Here is a 15949-nt window from a genome sequence, read left to right as displayed (position 1 = left end):
GAACAGATATCGCACTTATCTTATTTCCTCAAAGTCTCTGGACTCAAAACCATCAAGAACAAGGCTGTGAAACCTTTCTTTATGTTTACATGCTGCTGCTGGGACAAAAAAATCCCACTGGCTTTGCTCACTGGAGAAGAGGATCCTGGGGCTGGGCACACAGCTCGGGGTGCAGCAGATACCCTCAGCACAGCTGCAGAGAACACCCATCAAGAAAAGCCTCCAACAATAACGAGCTGCTGAAGGCTCTGCCAACGTGGACCTCAGCCAGTAAGTCAAGCAAATTAAAAGCTGCAATCACTTCTCTGACAATTCTCCAGCAAAACTTGTCCCAAGCTTTGGTGAAAAACAGAGGATGATCAGCGTGCACCAGAGGTCAGTGGGCTCACACTGTCTGAGACCAGCAAAGGGAGGGAATTAAAACACTGTGAGGGCATCACTGGGTGCCCTGGCAGCAGCCTTTTAGGAGCTCACTCCAAAGAGAGTCAACTGGACTCTCTTTGTACATGCCACCAGCTTTAGGTCACATCTCATTGCAGGGCTCCACTGTCCTTCTCTCTGCTGATTTCAAAGGCAGCAATGCAGCATTAGAGAAAAGAGGGACTTTCAAAGAAGCACCAAGTGAGGGCTAGAGAGGTCACACGCCACAGCATTGCTCTTATTGAAACTTTCAGAGGAGAAAATATAAAAAAATTCACTCAAATTTGAAAATTAGTTCAAGGTCACTGTCTGGGCAACCTTTCAGCATTTGTTTTCCATTCTTGCATGCACAGAAAACCTTTTTCTAACCAGGATCCCTATGAAATCAGCAGGCCCAAAACGTGAACAGCCAGATGTTCAGAAAAAGGTGAAATCCAAATTGTGTCTTTGATTTCTGATGTGATTACATAACCTGTCCTGGAGGAGAGGAGCTGATACCCCGAGCTTACACAAGTGACCCAGATGGAGCTTTGCTCGTAGGGCAATTCCTGTTATTATTAGCAGAGGCACATCTGGCTGGCCAGGCCAGCCCAGCACAGCCAGCCCCCAGCACTCACAGGTCCCAGACCATCACCACCATGGAACTGGCAGCAACTGGGGCAGCTACAGGGCTCATCTACCCCCTGTGATCATCACCACAGAGCCCCTCACCTCAAGCAGGGCAAGCCCACGCGTCCATCAGGCAAATGACAAAGTACAGTCACTTCAGAAATGCACATTCCCAAATCTCTCCTCTTTAAAGACAAAGCTTAGGACCTTCTCTCACTGTGATTTATTCCCCTGGCCCTTATGTGCTGGCTACATATGGTAATAATTTCACAGCCATTTTCAGATGATGCAATGAGATTAAATGACATGGCCATAATAACAAAGAGATGGCAACATAAATGCAGACTCTGGGAAAAGCTCCTTGTTTTTTAGCTCTAAATACGGGTGTACCATTTCTTTCATATTGTGTTACTCCTCCATGGCTGCCAGACTTGCCAGACTGACAATAGCATCTTATGTTACAAAACCTACAGTTTAATTTAACTTCAGTGTCCTTCAGAGGTTAAATTTCCATGGGAAATTACTTCTAGAGAAATATGGCTTGCATATGTTTGTGCCAAAAAGCCACTTCTGCTGCTTTTCTTCACAACTGTGATCCGTGCATATTTTATTTCTTGAATCATGACTCAGACTAAATAAAAGTTCAGCTTGGGTTTCAAGAATGCAAATGTGAATATTCAGCATCCAGGGTATTTTCCCACTATTGGCATTAGCCTGCCCAAGCTGAAAGAATGGCACCTCTGGAGGATCCAGCTGGCAGCAGCCAGAGTTGCCCCTGCCCTCTGAACACTGGGGTCTGGAGAGCAAAGAAAAGGGGAAAATGATTTTCTATTAAAGGACTTCAGCAGGGACTGCCACTCCTGTGTCTCTCACCTCTTTAAGGCTCAGTCCTTTTTTCTCTCCTCAGTCTCCTTTATTGCAATTTGTTCCTCAGCCCTTCTTGGCTGTCAGGTGCCTGCAAGTGAAGAACAAAATTCCTTCAGATGGCACCTCCTGTGGGGTACAGCCAGGAGCACATTTGCTGTCTCCCCCCATTTCCTGCTGCCATGGCAGGAGCAGACAAGCAGCTGCACCAGAGCACGGCCTCAATAAATTCAATGGTGGAAAAGGAGGCTCCAGGGCATAGAAACTGCCAATATTTCCCTCTGGGGCAGGGTTATATATTCATTTTGCATGGCGAAGTTTGGGTAGACAGGGGTGGCATTGGTGGGAAGCTGCCAGAAGCTTCCCCTGTGCCCAGTGGAGCCAATGCCAGCTGCAAGACTGACCTGCCATGGAGCCCATCAGCATCTCTGGGATCCCTGCTTAAGAACAGGAATAACCCCACAAAACCTCAGAACTGCAGCCAGGAGAGAAGAGGCCACACAAGAGCAACAGCCCTGCAGACACCCAGGTCAGGGAGGGAGGGAAAAGGGCTGCTCCAAATGTCAGAGCAGAGCCTTGCCTGCAGCCTGTGGGGAAGGACCATTCCCTGTCCCCCTGTGCCACTTTGGGGGCAGCAGGTAGAGAAACCACAAGTGAAGTTGAGCCTGGGAAGAAAGGAACCAAAAGAAGGCATTTTTAGGATTTAATTTCATTTCATTTCTCATTATCTTCTTCTGATTTGACTGGCAAAAAATTAAACTTGTTTAGCTAAGTTGAGACTCCTTTGACTGTAACAGTAATTGTTGATTAATCTATCCCTGCCCTCATCTCAACCCTGAAGTCTTTTGTTATATTTTGCCTCCCCTGTCCAGCTGATAGAGCAGTTTTGGTGGGTACCTGGTGTCCATCTAGGGTCAATTCACCACAGACTATTTGTATTTTAGTGTAAATAAAACTGAACTCTGAACTGTTTTGCAGCAATGTCAACCTCTCCCTTCTGTGGATAAACCAAAATGCCAGATCAAGTGTGGAGGGGAAGGTTCTTTGCAAGGGAAATGATTTGGGTTCCTGCTGGACCCATGAGATACAATGGCCACTTCACCCTCATTTTGCCACAGGTTTGTGATACCAAACAGGTGGAAAACAGACTGAAAACAAGGAAAACAGACTGAAAACAGACTGATAAAGCTCTGTGAGTTCTGTAATGGGATCACCCTGGAGTGTGCTTGGGCATCTGCTACACCCCCAGAGCAGCCTCAGCCCTCACTGGGGCTGCTGTGCCCTGAGCACCAGTGCAGAGGGGCACATGGGGACCTTCTGACCCTAATTCATGTGCTGACCTCCACATCGAGCTTCCAGCTAACAGCTACATGACAAGACTCTGGAAAATGGCATTTTCCTTGGTGCAGAAAGGACCCTGTGGACTGCAGGAGCGCTTCATGTTCCTCTGCACCACTCCATAGGCAGCAGATGGGACCAGTCACACATTGTCAGACCTCCATCAAAGACTCCTCCCCATCCTTCACCCAACTGTCAGGAACACCCCCAAGTCCTGCCCAGACTCCAGCACTTTCCAGTGCTCTGCCCTTTGCCATCTGCAACCCCCACCCACTCCTGCCAGGGGCACACAGCAAAGCCTCCAAGCAGGTCTGGACTACCCACAGCGCTGTTTCTGAGAGATCCTAGAGGCAGGAGGCACAGCCTACCTGTAATTATTATTAGAAGGAACTTATAATTATCTTTTCTGGGTTGAGAAACAATAAAAGAAAAGAAAATGAAAATTATAAAGGAAGTGCTCGTATTGCACTACCAACACCTACGCAAATGATTCTCAAAGCTGCTCTCACCGTTTGTTATTCCCTTGTTTCATTATTTTTCTTTGTCCTTCATTTTCAGTCCTCCTGTATAAGACATTTTGCTCTCTTGCTTCATAATTTTGTTCTTTAATTTATTTGTCCCTATTTCCTTTCGTTCTTCCTTTGATCTTTATCCTTTTAACTTTTGGTTTTTTTCAAAAGCGTTTTTGTAAACTCTGCCAGTTTCAATGTGCTGTCTTTGATGCATTTTTGAATTTGCTGCTCCTTTGCTCTTCATGCAACTTTTATTTTTCTTGCTGGTTTATTTGTTATCTGTGGGACAGAAGCAATCAGATGCCAGGAACCTTATTGCATCCCTGTACACTGTAACTACTAAATTTAATTTTCACTTTTTTGCCCCGAGAACTTGACTTGCCCACCTCAACTACATTTGTAGTCCGGAATTCTAAAGTGGGCCCTTTGGATAACAAGCAAAACACATCTGTGGCCTTACATGGAGGTCTCCAATATCATTGATTTGAGTCTTGCAGAACTTAGTCCAGCAAAGTGGTGATCATTAGTGAGTTGGGAATGAAGTCTCCTCACATTTATGGTGTTATTCACTATGAGCTGAGCAGGACCTCTGCTCCTGGTGATGGAATTATGTGCAAGGGATTCATCAGCCTCTCACTTCAATCTGTTCAGACCTTGAATATCAAATTTCTGTTGATTTCAGTGAGCTAGCAAGGAGGACAAGCAGGTTTTGCTGGCTCACCTCAAGCTGAGGGAATCAGATCCAACTGAGCAAGGCCCTTTCAGTCACACCAAGGCAAAAAGCTTTGAGCCATGGCACTACCCCTCAGGGATCTCAAGCATGAACCCTTTCTCAGAGCCACACCAGGGCTGAATGGAATAACACCTATGCAAAATGCACAAAGTCCCATCCCTGTGCCCTGGCTAGCCTGCCAGAGAAGGGCACTACCTGTATTTGAAAAGGGCAAGGGAGCTGCAGATGTTTGCACCACAAAATATGAGCATAGCAGAGCTTTGCAGCCACTGTCACTACAAAGCCCTTGGAATGATCAGCTCCAGTACCATCAGCAGGTATGGCTCCTGAGGGAGGATTCACAAAAATGAGTCAACAAATCAGCATTTGTATGTATGGCAGTCATGTCTGAAGGGTTCAGATGAGATCTGGGCTATCCTAGCCCTTCTCTAGCTGACTGTGCTAGGGTGTCTTGTAAAATATTTCAGAAAACAGCCACTGCATTGGCTTTTACCTCTTCTGCTTGTTTTCCTATGAGAAAGGACAGAAATGAGAGCAGACAGCCATGTACAGAGCACTAATCCAAAAGATAATGGGAAGAAACTTTGCAAGGAGAGAATTCAATTCACTTTATAACGAGCAAATGTTCATTTCTCACAGTGACATGCAGAATGAGCAATGCTGGGTTCCTGCAGGCTCAGCTCTTTGTATAAAGGTTGTGATATTTTGTCAGCAAGGAAAACAAAGGTGCTGAGATGGGCTGGTCAAAAATTGACTGAGCCTTGTTACTCACTGCAATCACTATCTTGTCACTATGTCTCTGTCTCAAAGTTTCAGTTAAAACTAGTGAATCGCCACACTGAAAAAGACTTCTTACCTTGGAAAAAAAAGGAAATTACAATCACTGACAACAACAACAAAGACTTCCTATCTGGCTTTGTCAAAGGTCACTCAGCAGTTAAGTCCATTTACACTGTGACTTCTATCAGCTGTGAAGAACACAGAACAAAGGGAACACCAATATTCACTCCTCTGGCTTCAAAAAATTTCCATGGAAACCTTTTTTATCCCCCCTTTCTTTTTAAGTTACCTCAATCTTCAAAGAACCCAACAAGGACAAAGCCTGCACTGGAAGCCACTTTCACTTTGCATGTCTGACATTCGTGTTTCCAGCCCACCTGAGAGTCATAACCTTGACACATTTCTTGGCAACTGCCTGGAGTTTTATCTTCCAGCAGTGAAGGTAAGTGAGCAACTCCTTCAGCCCCTGCATTACAGGTGCTGTGTATGGATATTATCCCCACCCTCCTTCCAGCCTGGATTTCACCTGAGGACACAGCTTGCTTGCTGTAGGCTCTGTACAAACCCAGAAGACAGAAGACACCCTGTCACAAAGCAGCCCTCTCTGAAGAGACAGAGCAGATAAATCAAATCTTATTACTCCAACTTGTATGTGGAAAACCATGTGGGTCTCTCAACTAAATGACAAACCCAAAGGCAATTAGGTCTGATTTACAAGGGAGTCTATGGCAATTATGCCTCCAGCTCAGGCACCTAAATTGTCTCAATTGTCTCTGGTTTTGGACCCACACCTTGGAGAAGCCCAAGGCCTGACAAGAAAAAAGGGATACAGAAAAACAAACTTGCCCCCAGCACCCTGCCACATTCCCAAACTCATAGATCATCCCTCCCCCCTAACAGCACAACAAGGGCTACACACCTCCAACCTTCAACAGCAAATGCAAAATAGCCACACTAATTGCTAAAATTTACTATTGCAACGTATCAAAAAGAACAATCCAGAAAGTGAGACAGCATTAAAAAAAGCCCTTAGGGAAACAAAAACAGATTAGCACTAGAAGAGCAGAAATCACTGACAGCAAAACAGTTCCAAGGAAACCCATCCTGCTGATGGCAAGGGAGGGAGAAAGACCCTCAAGAAACACCACCTCCCTTGGCAAAATAACAGCAGACTCCCCACAGCTCCATCGAGGCTGAGCCAGCCCTGGCCCTACCCTAACTGGGGCTAGAATGGGTTAATGCTGAGCTCAGGGCTGTGCAGCAGGAGCTGCACACCTGGCACTGGAGCAGCTGCCTCAGCAGGGCTGCAGCAGCAGGGGAGTGCCCTGGCACAAGGGGGCAAGGAGCAATTCATCAGAAAGGATGCTCCCAGCAAGCCAAGAGAAAAGGACATTGCCAGGTTTAAGGGGCTTCATGACTCAAGGATTCACCCCAAAGCCCAGTGTGTCAGATCTTCCTATAAAGGATATTTTTAGGGTTCCAAATTTCTCGTGGGGTTAAAGTTAGGAGTATGAATTATTCTCCAAAGAAGCAAGACCTAAAACACAACCATTTCCCTCCTGTAGTGGCTTTTATTAATAGATCTCAAAATGCTCCAGGGTATCCTTCCCATCAGAGAAGGAGGCAGAACTGAAGCAACTTCTCAGAATCACATTGGGAAGGAGCATCCAAGTTGGGGAGAATCCTGGTGTCTCCCAGAGTAATTCACAGCCTATTAGGATACACTGCCTGGTTGTAAGACTTTCCCACGAGGGTTTCTATTAGTGTTTTAATTTCTATTTCAGGCTGTCACATGCTTAAAATGTCTTGTGGTTTGCTCTCAATTTCTCAGGTGGCTTTTTTTTAAATGATCTGATTGAAAAATTAGCCATCCAAGGGAAATAAAGCTCAAGTTGAGGTGGCAAAGCATCCATCCAAAACAAAATTAGACAAAAAAAAAAAGAATTCCCAGAAGAGATTCTTCAATATACAATTAAGCTGTTCATATTTCTGTATGCACTCAAATGGGTCTGTGTGTGAGTGCACACTGCACTAGGCAGAAGTTTTCTGTGTGCATGGGTAGCTTGTTTTAGCAGCAGCATGCATTTTTTCCTGGCATAAATCAGGTAGCTTCCTCAATTTCACTGAAACTGCAAAATTATTTTATGTGTAATTTAGCAAGCCATGTTTTCTATGCTTTACAAAGATTCATGCACTAACTCAGAAAGTCCACAAGGAACACAGGCTATTTGATCACAATTAATTTTAGAGGAATTAGTTGCTGTAAGAAGATGAAATTATGATAACTCAAGCAGTGCATGCTCTTATGTCATGCACATCAAGATAATTTGTTTTGACTTGGTCTTAGGGATAATTTTTAGATAAGAACACAACCTCCTAATATCTAATTTTCTTTATACCATCCTGCCACTCAGGAAGGTAATTTCTCAGCCTCTCTATAATGTAGCTATGTGCAGGATCACTACTCCACTTGAATGCCTGCAGCAAATGTGATCCCTCCACAGGCCCAACCCCATCACTCCAGCAACAACAAGAATTTTGTTCTTGCATGGCCAGGAAGCTCTTTGTTCCAAACAGTGGAAGAATTAAGCATTGTGGCCCAGATCCTCAGCTGATATAATTAGATGGCATTTCATTGAAACCAGGGCCAGCTGATACCAGCTGAGGAGCCAGCCCTTGATCTGCAGCAGCAACAGCTGAGGAGTAACAAACAGGCAGGGAAAAAACAACCTCCTGTTCCACTGCCTTGATAGAATAACCAGCTCAGTGCTTCCAGCAGCTTGATCAAGAAATCCCTGGGGGTTTAGATCATCCAGAATATTGTATCCCAAATTAAAGAATGGGAACACTCAAAAGGAAAAGGCTGGAGCTGGAAGCTTTGGCTTTCTGAAATCAGTTGAGGCTGGTGATGCATTTCCACACAGAGCCCCCCTTTGCCCTGAGGATCTGACAGGACCAGTCCCTCCCTTCAGCTCTGTTGAGCTCCAGCTTGCAGCTCAGTGCCCTTCAGGCACCCTTAGCAAAGCCACCTTGGGAAGGAGCAGGTGACCACACCGCCTCTATGGTTTGGGAGTGGAGATTTGCTTGAGATTCATTCCAAAAAATACCAAATACCTAACAAAACCCTGGGCCAGAAGGCAGCCAAAAGAACATTAGTATGCATTATTGAAAAAACACCAGCACACCACTTGAAACGTGTGCTGCTGATTCTTCATACACAGAAAAAGCTGACAGTGAAATCAAGCTTATGGAACCACCTCCTGTTCAGTACCAAGCGTATTCCTCAGCAATAAAAGTGATTTTGGCAGTGTGGGAGGTTAATATGCAGTACCCATCAGAATGCCAGTGTAATCTGTGTTTATAAGGCAAAGCACCAATAAATTAGGTCAGCACATCAATCTTCAGAGGGAGGAAGGAGAGGGAGAGCAGGAAGAGCACCCTGGGCAGCAAGGCCACAGGGGCCAGGCAGGGCTTGTGATGCCCTCAGGACTTCCAGCATCACAGACAGAGGCTCTCAGGAAGGAAAATCCATTTTGCCATTAGAAGTAACAATAAAAATATTACACTGATTCAAAATGTGCAATCAGGCCTGACTTACAGCTTGCCCTGCTGCATTCAGGCTTTACATCAGAAGGCTGTAAACCGTTATAGCAGAAAATAATAGCTGGGTATGTTTGCTCACCCCAAACCATGCTTCATTTATTCACCTGAACACACTGCCACAAACACTGACCATTGTCACTGCTCAGCGAGGCAGGCAGGCAAAAATGGGGAAAATAAACATCTACCCAGATTTCAGCAGCAGATAAGGTATTAATTCATGCACAGAACAATGAAGAAATGCCAGGACATACGACAGTAACCCCTCCTGAATTCTTGATTGTATTATCAAATGAAAGCAAAGGTAGAACATGCAAAGAAGTGCTGAATGCCAATTTGTAATACCAAGTTAGGAGCCTGTTAGACCCAAAGCAATCCTGGCTTGTGATTGTAGCAATTCAATGTGAAATTCCCAATAACATTCAAGTACTTCAATAAAAGAGAGGAAAGATTTTAATTCAATGACCAAAAATAAAATAGAGTTGATGTGAATGACTTGATTTCATTTATATTATTGAAATGAGCTGTATGCAATGACTTATTGATGTCATAATATTCCATTAGGAACTTATTATTTTCTTGTTTACATAATGCCAGCAATTACAGGGGTAATGCTGGTCCAACACACAGCACAGCAGAAATAGAAAGCTCTTTGCCATGTACTGGAATTCCATATGAAGGTGTAGAGTTTAGTGAAGGAGAAATATTTAAATATTCCTTACTAAGACCAAGTTAACTTGGAAAACTAAATGATAAACAACTATCTTCTAACAGCTGTCCAAATCAGGCATGATTACCAAGACCCTGTGGCTCTATGCACACAAGTTTGGTACTTAAAAGCCTGTTTGAACAATAATCAGCAGTTACCAAACATTTTGGGGGTTTTATCAAGTCTTGAAGGCAAATATTTGAAGCCAGAGGAGGTAACTTGCATGCACTTGCACTGGAAGGGAAGGGGCCAGGGCCTCACAGTACATGGGCAGGGATGTAGGGACACAAATCCCCATTTCTTGCCTTGCAGCAGAAAAAGGGAACACTTCCCTAGCAGGGGTGGATCACTGAACCCCCAGATGCCAGCACAAGAGCAAACTCCTGCACCAAGCCCACACTTGCCCAGGGCCAGCAATGAGGTTGTCCTGGGAGGCTGCACCAGCCTTGGAGTCCCTCAGACCTGGTCCCTGAGCCTGCCTGGCACCTGGCACCCAATCTCCAGGCTGTCCTGACCTGCAGCCCACTCCTGACTCCTCCCAGTGGTTTCACACACCAACAATCTGTGGTTTCCTGACCACAGCCACCTCAGCCCTCCCAGCCCAGCAGGTCCTTCCATTCCCATCTCCCTGGCCAGAACCCCAGGCTCTCTGCCAGCCCCGTGGAATGCAAATGTGAGGCTGGCAGTAATTCTGTGTCCCCAAAGAGATGATTTACAGAGGTGAGAGGGCACAGTGACTCCAGGACAGGAGCGGGGCTGTGCCCTTGCACATGGCAAAGGGCTGTAAAAAACAGGTGGGCTGGCATCCTCCCTGTGTGATGGGACACAGGGGGAACCCACAGGGGGTTGGGAAGGGCCAGCTGAGCTCTGCCTTCATTCCCTGGGCTTCACCAATCAGCACAGCTGAGAGGCACAGAGGGGCTGGAACACACTGCTGGTGCTGATCCTTACCAGCCTTCAGGACAGGGGAAGAAAGGCTCAGAGAACAAGGAACTGTGCATTTCCCACCATCCAAAGCAAAGCTGCAGGCTCACTCTCTGCCAGAGTTCACCAGCTGGCCCGAGCACCTCATTTCACAGATGACCAATCAGTGGCTGAAGGCGTTTGTAGATACTGAAGTTGAGAAACAAATGCAGAGACACAAGACAGCTCTTTTACTCTTTTATTCACATCTCTGGGGCACTTTGGTGCAGGCAAAACTTGTACACAAAGGCCAGTTACAGAAGAGAATACAGTACATCTACCAATCTCACATCCTGAGATAAAACTCAAGTGTTGAAAAGGCTCAAGGAATAAACAGCTTGTGGAAGACTGGGAGATTCAGTTTACAGGCAAACACAATTTAGATGAAAACATACTCAACTCAATAGCCAATATGCACTAAAGGTCACACTGATGAAAACAAAAACATGCTGTTTAGAGGAATTAGTTACTTTTTCAGTGTTGTCATTTTCACCTCTTGAAAGTCATGTAATTAACTACATCTAGTTGCTTGCATTGTATTTCAGAGCCAGTCTCCTTTTCATTACATAGCTCTTACACAAGGAGTTACGACACGCTTGACACAATGTTCTTTTACTGTGAAGTAAATTCAAACTTTAACTTAAAAAACTCATTTAAGTAATTTGCAACTTTCTCCTCAGACCTGTTCAGTTTCACCCTCATCTAACACCACAGGCCTTAATTTTAGTAGGTCCAACACTAAGAAAATGTAGCCAAAATTTGCAACTCACAAATTCTACTGTGCCTTGTTAAAGGAGATAATGTGTTATTTTATCTCTCCTCACTTGAAGTGCTGCAAACAGCTCCCCCAGAACTCCTTAAAAAACCACAGTAGAGTGTAACTTAAGTGATACACAGGGAACCACTTACCCTGCACTCACCCCTCGCTGCCTTCCATCAGCCACGTAGTCAATGTCCAGACAGCCTTTGTCGAGCTGATCTTGGTGCAAAAAAGTGAGAAAAGACAGAAAGCCTTGCTTCTGGCTCTGTAGCAAAATGTTTTTCTGTGACTGAGTGCACCTGTACTTGAAGGATCCAGCTGTACCTCTGAACCCTGGGACCACAAGGTCTCTCTAGGACAGCAACTTTTGTCTCTACACAAAAGTGCAGAGCAGTCCATGGGATCATGGTCCTGTTAGGTTTTGTTTTTTGGGGTTTTTTTGGGGTTTTTTTTTTGGTTCATCAATCTGTGTTTTCCTGCTGGAAAGTCAGTGATTTCCCTTGTGCAAAACAGGGTGACACTGTGACACTGCCCCAGAGGAGTGCAAAACACGGGGCCCTGCAGAAGTGCCAGTAAGGGAACAGTGCTGGATGGAGGAAAGACTTTTTGAGGAAAGCAAATACTTCGATGTGGTTTAATGCAGGGGAAAACGGACTGCCACATTCAGCATTGGGATGATTCTGTGGAAAGGTGGTGGTGGGTCGGGGTAAGCACTTCATCTTTCTCAATCCTCCTACAGCCCAACTCAGCAGCTGTTGGAGCCCTGCTACGGACCACAGAATCCAGGGCAACGCTGGCCAAAGACAGAAATCTGAGTTCCTGCCTGATTCTGCCACTTCTGGCCATCCCTGCCTGATCACCTGAAGAGCCAGGAACAGCTCGTTCCTTCCTCCAGAGTGCCCTCGCTGTCGGACGGCTGCCAGCAGCACCTCCGGGCTGCGCTGGCCCCACGGCCACCCCTTCCATCGGCCCGCTGGGCCGCCGGGCACGGAAGCAGCAGGAGGAGGGCAGGGTTATCTCTGCAGGGTTATCGGGTTATCACCCCCGCGGGATCTCGCCTTGGACAGAGAGGGGCAGCGGAGCCCGGGCTGCCCTTGCCGGGCGGGGGTGAGCGCAGCGGGCAATGCGCCACTGGCGGTGCCAGCCCGGGCACACACACAGACAGACACACAGACACACAGACACACAGACACACACCCCGCGCTGCTGCCGCTCCGCTCTGCTGTTCCTGCCGATTCCTCTCTCCTCTACCGCTTCTCTTCTTTTCCGCTTTATATTTTTATTTTTTTTTTCCCCCAAACCTTTGTGGAACAGACGCCCTCTCCTTGCCCCAGTTGGAGCTGCAGTAGAATGAAAAGGGGGGGTGGGAAGGAGGGAGGAGAGGAGGGAAAAAAACCCTCTTTTGGTTGAGGTTTTCCTGTTACTATCACTGTAGCGTTTATTTAGCCAATCTCCTAACTATGACGTGAGGAAGGCAGGAATCATGGCTCGCTCATAATATTTAACACACCCACTGAAAGCTGGAGCTGCAGAGCTACTAGTCCAACCAGTCTCCAGAATTCAGTGTGGCTGAAAGAGGTTTTCACTCTGCACCTGCCAAAGATCTCTCCCCCTTTTCCTTCTCTCCCCCCTTCTCTCTTCCATTCTCTCTCTCTTTAAAAGAAAGATCTGTAAGACCCAGCAGAGATCAAAGACCTCTTCGCTAAAAAGAACCTCTACTGATTTATATTAGTTTCTTTCCTCTAATCCTTCCTTCTCCCCCCTCTTTTTTTTTTTTTTCTCCTGTGCCATATTTAACCTTTATGTTGCAGTTGTGCCATCAGACAGTTTTGCAGCCAAAAAAAAACAACCCAAGCCAAAGCACAAGCCCAGCTCGGATACAGCAGCCACCCAGACTCGATCTCAGTTGAACTTACTAATCTCTCCCAAGCACTGGACGCGATGGATGAAGAAACTGGAACCGCTCTAAGAAAATGATTTTCCAGCCAATGTTCTTAAAGAGTCTGAGAGAAGAGAGGGAGCGAGAGCGAGCGGGGAGCGCTTCTGCTGCATCACTGCTCAAATCCAAGGGAAAGGAGTCAGCGTTTCCAGCACAGCCAAATATTATGGATGATTTTTTTTCTTCTGTCGCCTTTCTGCACAGGTTTTCTTAATATTTTTCTTTCCCCCCTCCAGCTCCCCATTTTTGTTTAATTTTATTTAATCAGCGCCTGTGTCTGATGCCGGTTTCTCTCCGAGAGCCAGTTTTCCCTGTTTGTTGTGATCCCTGTAATAAAAAGAGGGAGAAATCGTGAACAGATGGCTTTCTATATTACCATGCCGCTGGCATTGTTTTCCTGTTGATTTTAAAGGCTCGGTCCGGAGCTCCTTTTTTTTTTTTTTTTTAATTTTTTTTTTTCCCTTTTATATTTTTTTTTTCCCTCCCCCTCCCAAGTTCTTGATGATACTGAGACATGAGGACCTATCGGGTTTAGCCTGCTTATTTCCCGGCGCCTATGGAGGTAACTTTATTGACTTGATCGCTCGCTTCCCGACCCGAGAGGAGCACGCCGGAGCCCCGGGGGGGCTCTGTCCGCCGCCTCTCCTCCCTCCCCGTGCCCCGGTAATTCATCAGCCGCCCCGGCCATGAAAATGCTCCTGGTCCGCAAGTTCCGGGTGCTGATCCTGATGGTTTTCCTCGTCGCCTGCACCATGCACATCATGATCGACCTGCTGCCGCGCCTGGAGCGCCGCGGCCCCGAGGGCCGCCCGGGCTGCTCCTGCCCGCCGCCCGCGGCCGCGCCGCCCCGCGCCGCCGCTCCGCGCTGGCCCAGCAAGCACACGCTGCGGATCCTGCAGGACTTCAGCGCCGAGCCGGCCTCCAACCTCTCGTCGCAGTCGCGGGAGGCGGCGGCGGAGCGGGCGGCGGGCGGCGGCGCGGGCGGCGCGGGCGGCGGGGGCGCGGCGGCGGCGGCGGCGGCAGGGAGGGCGCGGCGCTTGATCGGCCCCGGGGCGCCGCGCCCGCCGCCCCCCGCCGGCAACGCCGCCCCGCTGGCCGCGCTCTTCGAGCACCCGCTGTACCGCGCCGCCCTGCCCCCGCTGGCCGACGGCGACCTCCTCTTCAATGTCAACAGCGACATCAGGTTCAACCCGCGGGCGGCCGAGCAGCCCGAGTGGTGAGTGGGAGCGGGACGGGCGGGGTGGGGACGTGGCGTGTCCCCCTTCCGTGGGAATGCGGGCTTTAGGGTGTCGTGGTTCTAGGGTGGAAGCGGGCAGAGGGGTTTCGGGGGCACCGGGAAAAAGAGCAACCGTTCACAGGCTCGCCCGGTCGTGTTCCTTTGGAAAATAAATGCCCTGAAATACAGAATAAACACGGGAGCACGGGAAGGCTGGAGCGCTGAGGCCAAGGGGTCGGTCTGCCCCATCTGCAGCCGCAGCCGAGGAAGATGCTGCCAGAAGAACGGTGTGAGGAAGAGGGTGAGCTCACAGCGAGCCTTCCTCTCCAGCACCTTCCCAATTTCCCACCCAGAGGCGTAGGGGCTGAGCAGTGAGGTCAGACAGTAATACATTAACTTTTCTCCAAAGCAGGCTCTAGTGCCACAAAGGCATTCATCCTGGCAGGTATTTCCGCTTTCAGGATCTGATCTGTGCTACATTTTTCATCCTCAATTAATTCCCAGTGCCCTGCACCTCCGCTGCTCTCCAGCCTTCAAAGCAGTCAGTTGCCTCTGTGAATCGTATGCCCTGCTGGCTCCTAAGAAATGCTGAGAAATTCAATGACTGAAAAATCAAAAGGGTTGTCTAATACAACAGCACCCTCTTCCAAACACACTGACATTGTAATGTTTAAACAGCTGCATTGTACCGTGCAAAAGCTCTGTCAAGCTGCAGAGCAGCCAGCATGATCTAAACCTTTAGAAAGAGAGGATAAATAATTCTGATTTCCGCCCTATGAGCATGTGAATTGTCCAGGCCCATTCCATCTAATAATCCTAACTGACTGTGAAGGGAAATAACCTGGAAAGTTTTGTGTTCTCTGAAAGAAAAAGGAAAAAAAAAAAAAAGTCACAAATGCCTGAACATCTGGAGATGACTGTAAACACAGAGAACTCTGGATCAAAATATGGGTTAGTCTGTTCAGTAGGCGAAGAGTGAAATCAACATGATATCCACAATGCAGCTGCCTGTTGTACATATTTTCCTTAGTGGCTGCAGCCAAGATTCACAGAACTAAAGTGAATTTCAGAAGGTAGAGATCATTTTAGTTAATTCTTTGCTGTAGTAGGTTCCTACTGCTCGGAAAGGGGCAAGATCAGTCAATTCTTCTTTAGCAGCCAGTTCAGAGTGATGTAGTTTCTCTCATTCTCCCTCTTTAAGAAGGAGGAGGAGTGGGTGCATTGGGCACCACAACTCAGGTTCTGCTGAAATCTTGGTTTTCTGCCCCATGTCCCTGTAAAAAAAGGTTCAGGATGACGCTAATATTTGAGTCAGACCTGTAAAAGCTGTGTGCAGCATAATGCAACCTAAACACAAGGTAAAACTTGAGCTCCGTGTTTCTGCTACAGAAGGGCCTCTGCCAATGCTCAGTGATGCTTCTCTGAGTTTTGCTCCTGACTTTCATGGGTGTTAAGTCAGGCAGGATGGGGGGAAGTGGGAATCCATCTCCCCACTGGCCCCAGGTG

At 47.3% G+C, this 15949-nt stretch overlaps 1 protein-coding gene and 1 long non-coding RNA gene across 2 annotated transcripts in view; one reads left to right on the top strand and one right to left on the bottom strand.

Annotated features, from left to right (window-relative positions):
- LOC143695385 (uncharacterized) overlaps positions 1-1965 on the bottom strand; it is a 152372-nt gene extending 150407 nt beyond the window's left edge. The window contains exon 1 of the long non-coding RNA XR_013184521.1: positions 1903-1965. This is a non-coding gene — a long non-coding RNA (uncharacterized LOC143695385). The remainder of the gene's footprint in view (positions 1-1902) is intronic.
- Positions 1966-12468: 10503 nt separating this feature from the next.
- FAM20C (FAM20C golgi associated secretory pathway kinase) overlaps positions 12469-15949 on the top strand; it is a 58655-nt gene continuing 55174 nt past the window's right edge. The window contains exon 1 of the mRNA XM_077186759.1: positions 12469-14443. Coding sequence (XP_077042874.1) covers positions 13914-14443 — 530 coding nt within the window. The 5' untranslated portion in view covers positions 12469-13913. The remainder of the gene's footprint in view (positions 14444-15949) is intronic.

Source organism: Agelaius phoeniceus, chromosome 16 (genome assembly GCF_051311805.1).
Source record: "Agelaius phoeniceus isolate bAgePho1 chromosome 16, bAgePho1.hap1, whole genome shotgun sequence".
Lineage (NCBI taxonomy): Eukaryota > Metazoa > Chordata > Aves > Passeriformes > Icteridae > Agelaius > Agelaius phoeniceus.
Note: the sequence above shows the minus strand (reverse complement) of the source record. Positions and strands in the feature narration are given on the sequence as shown.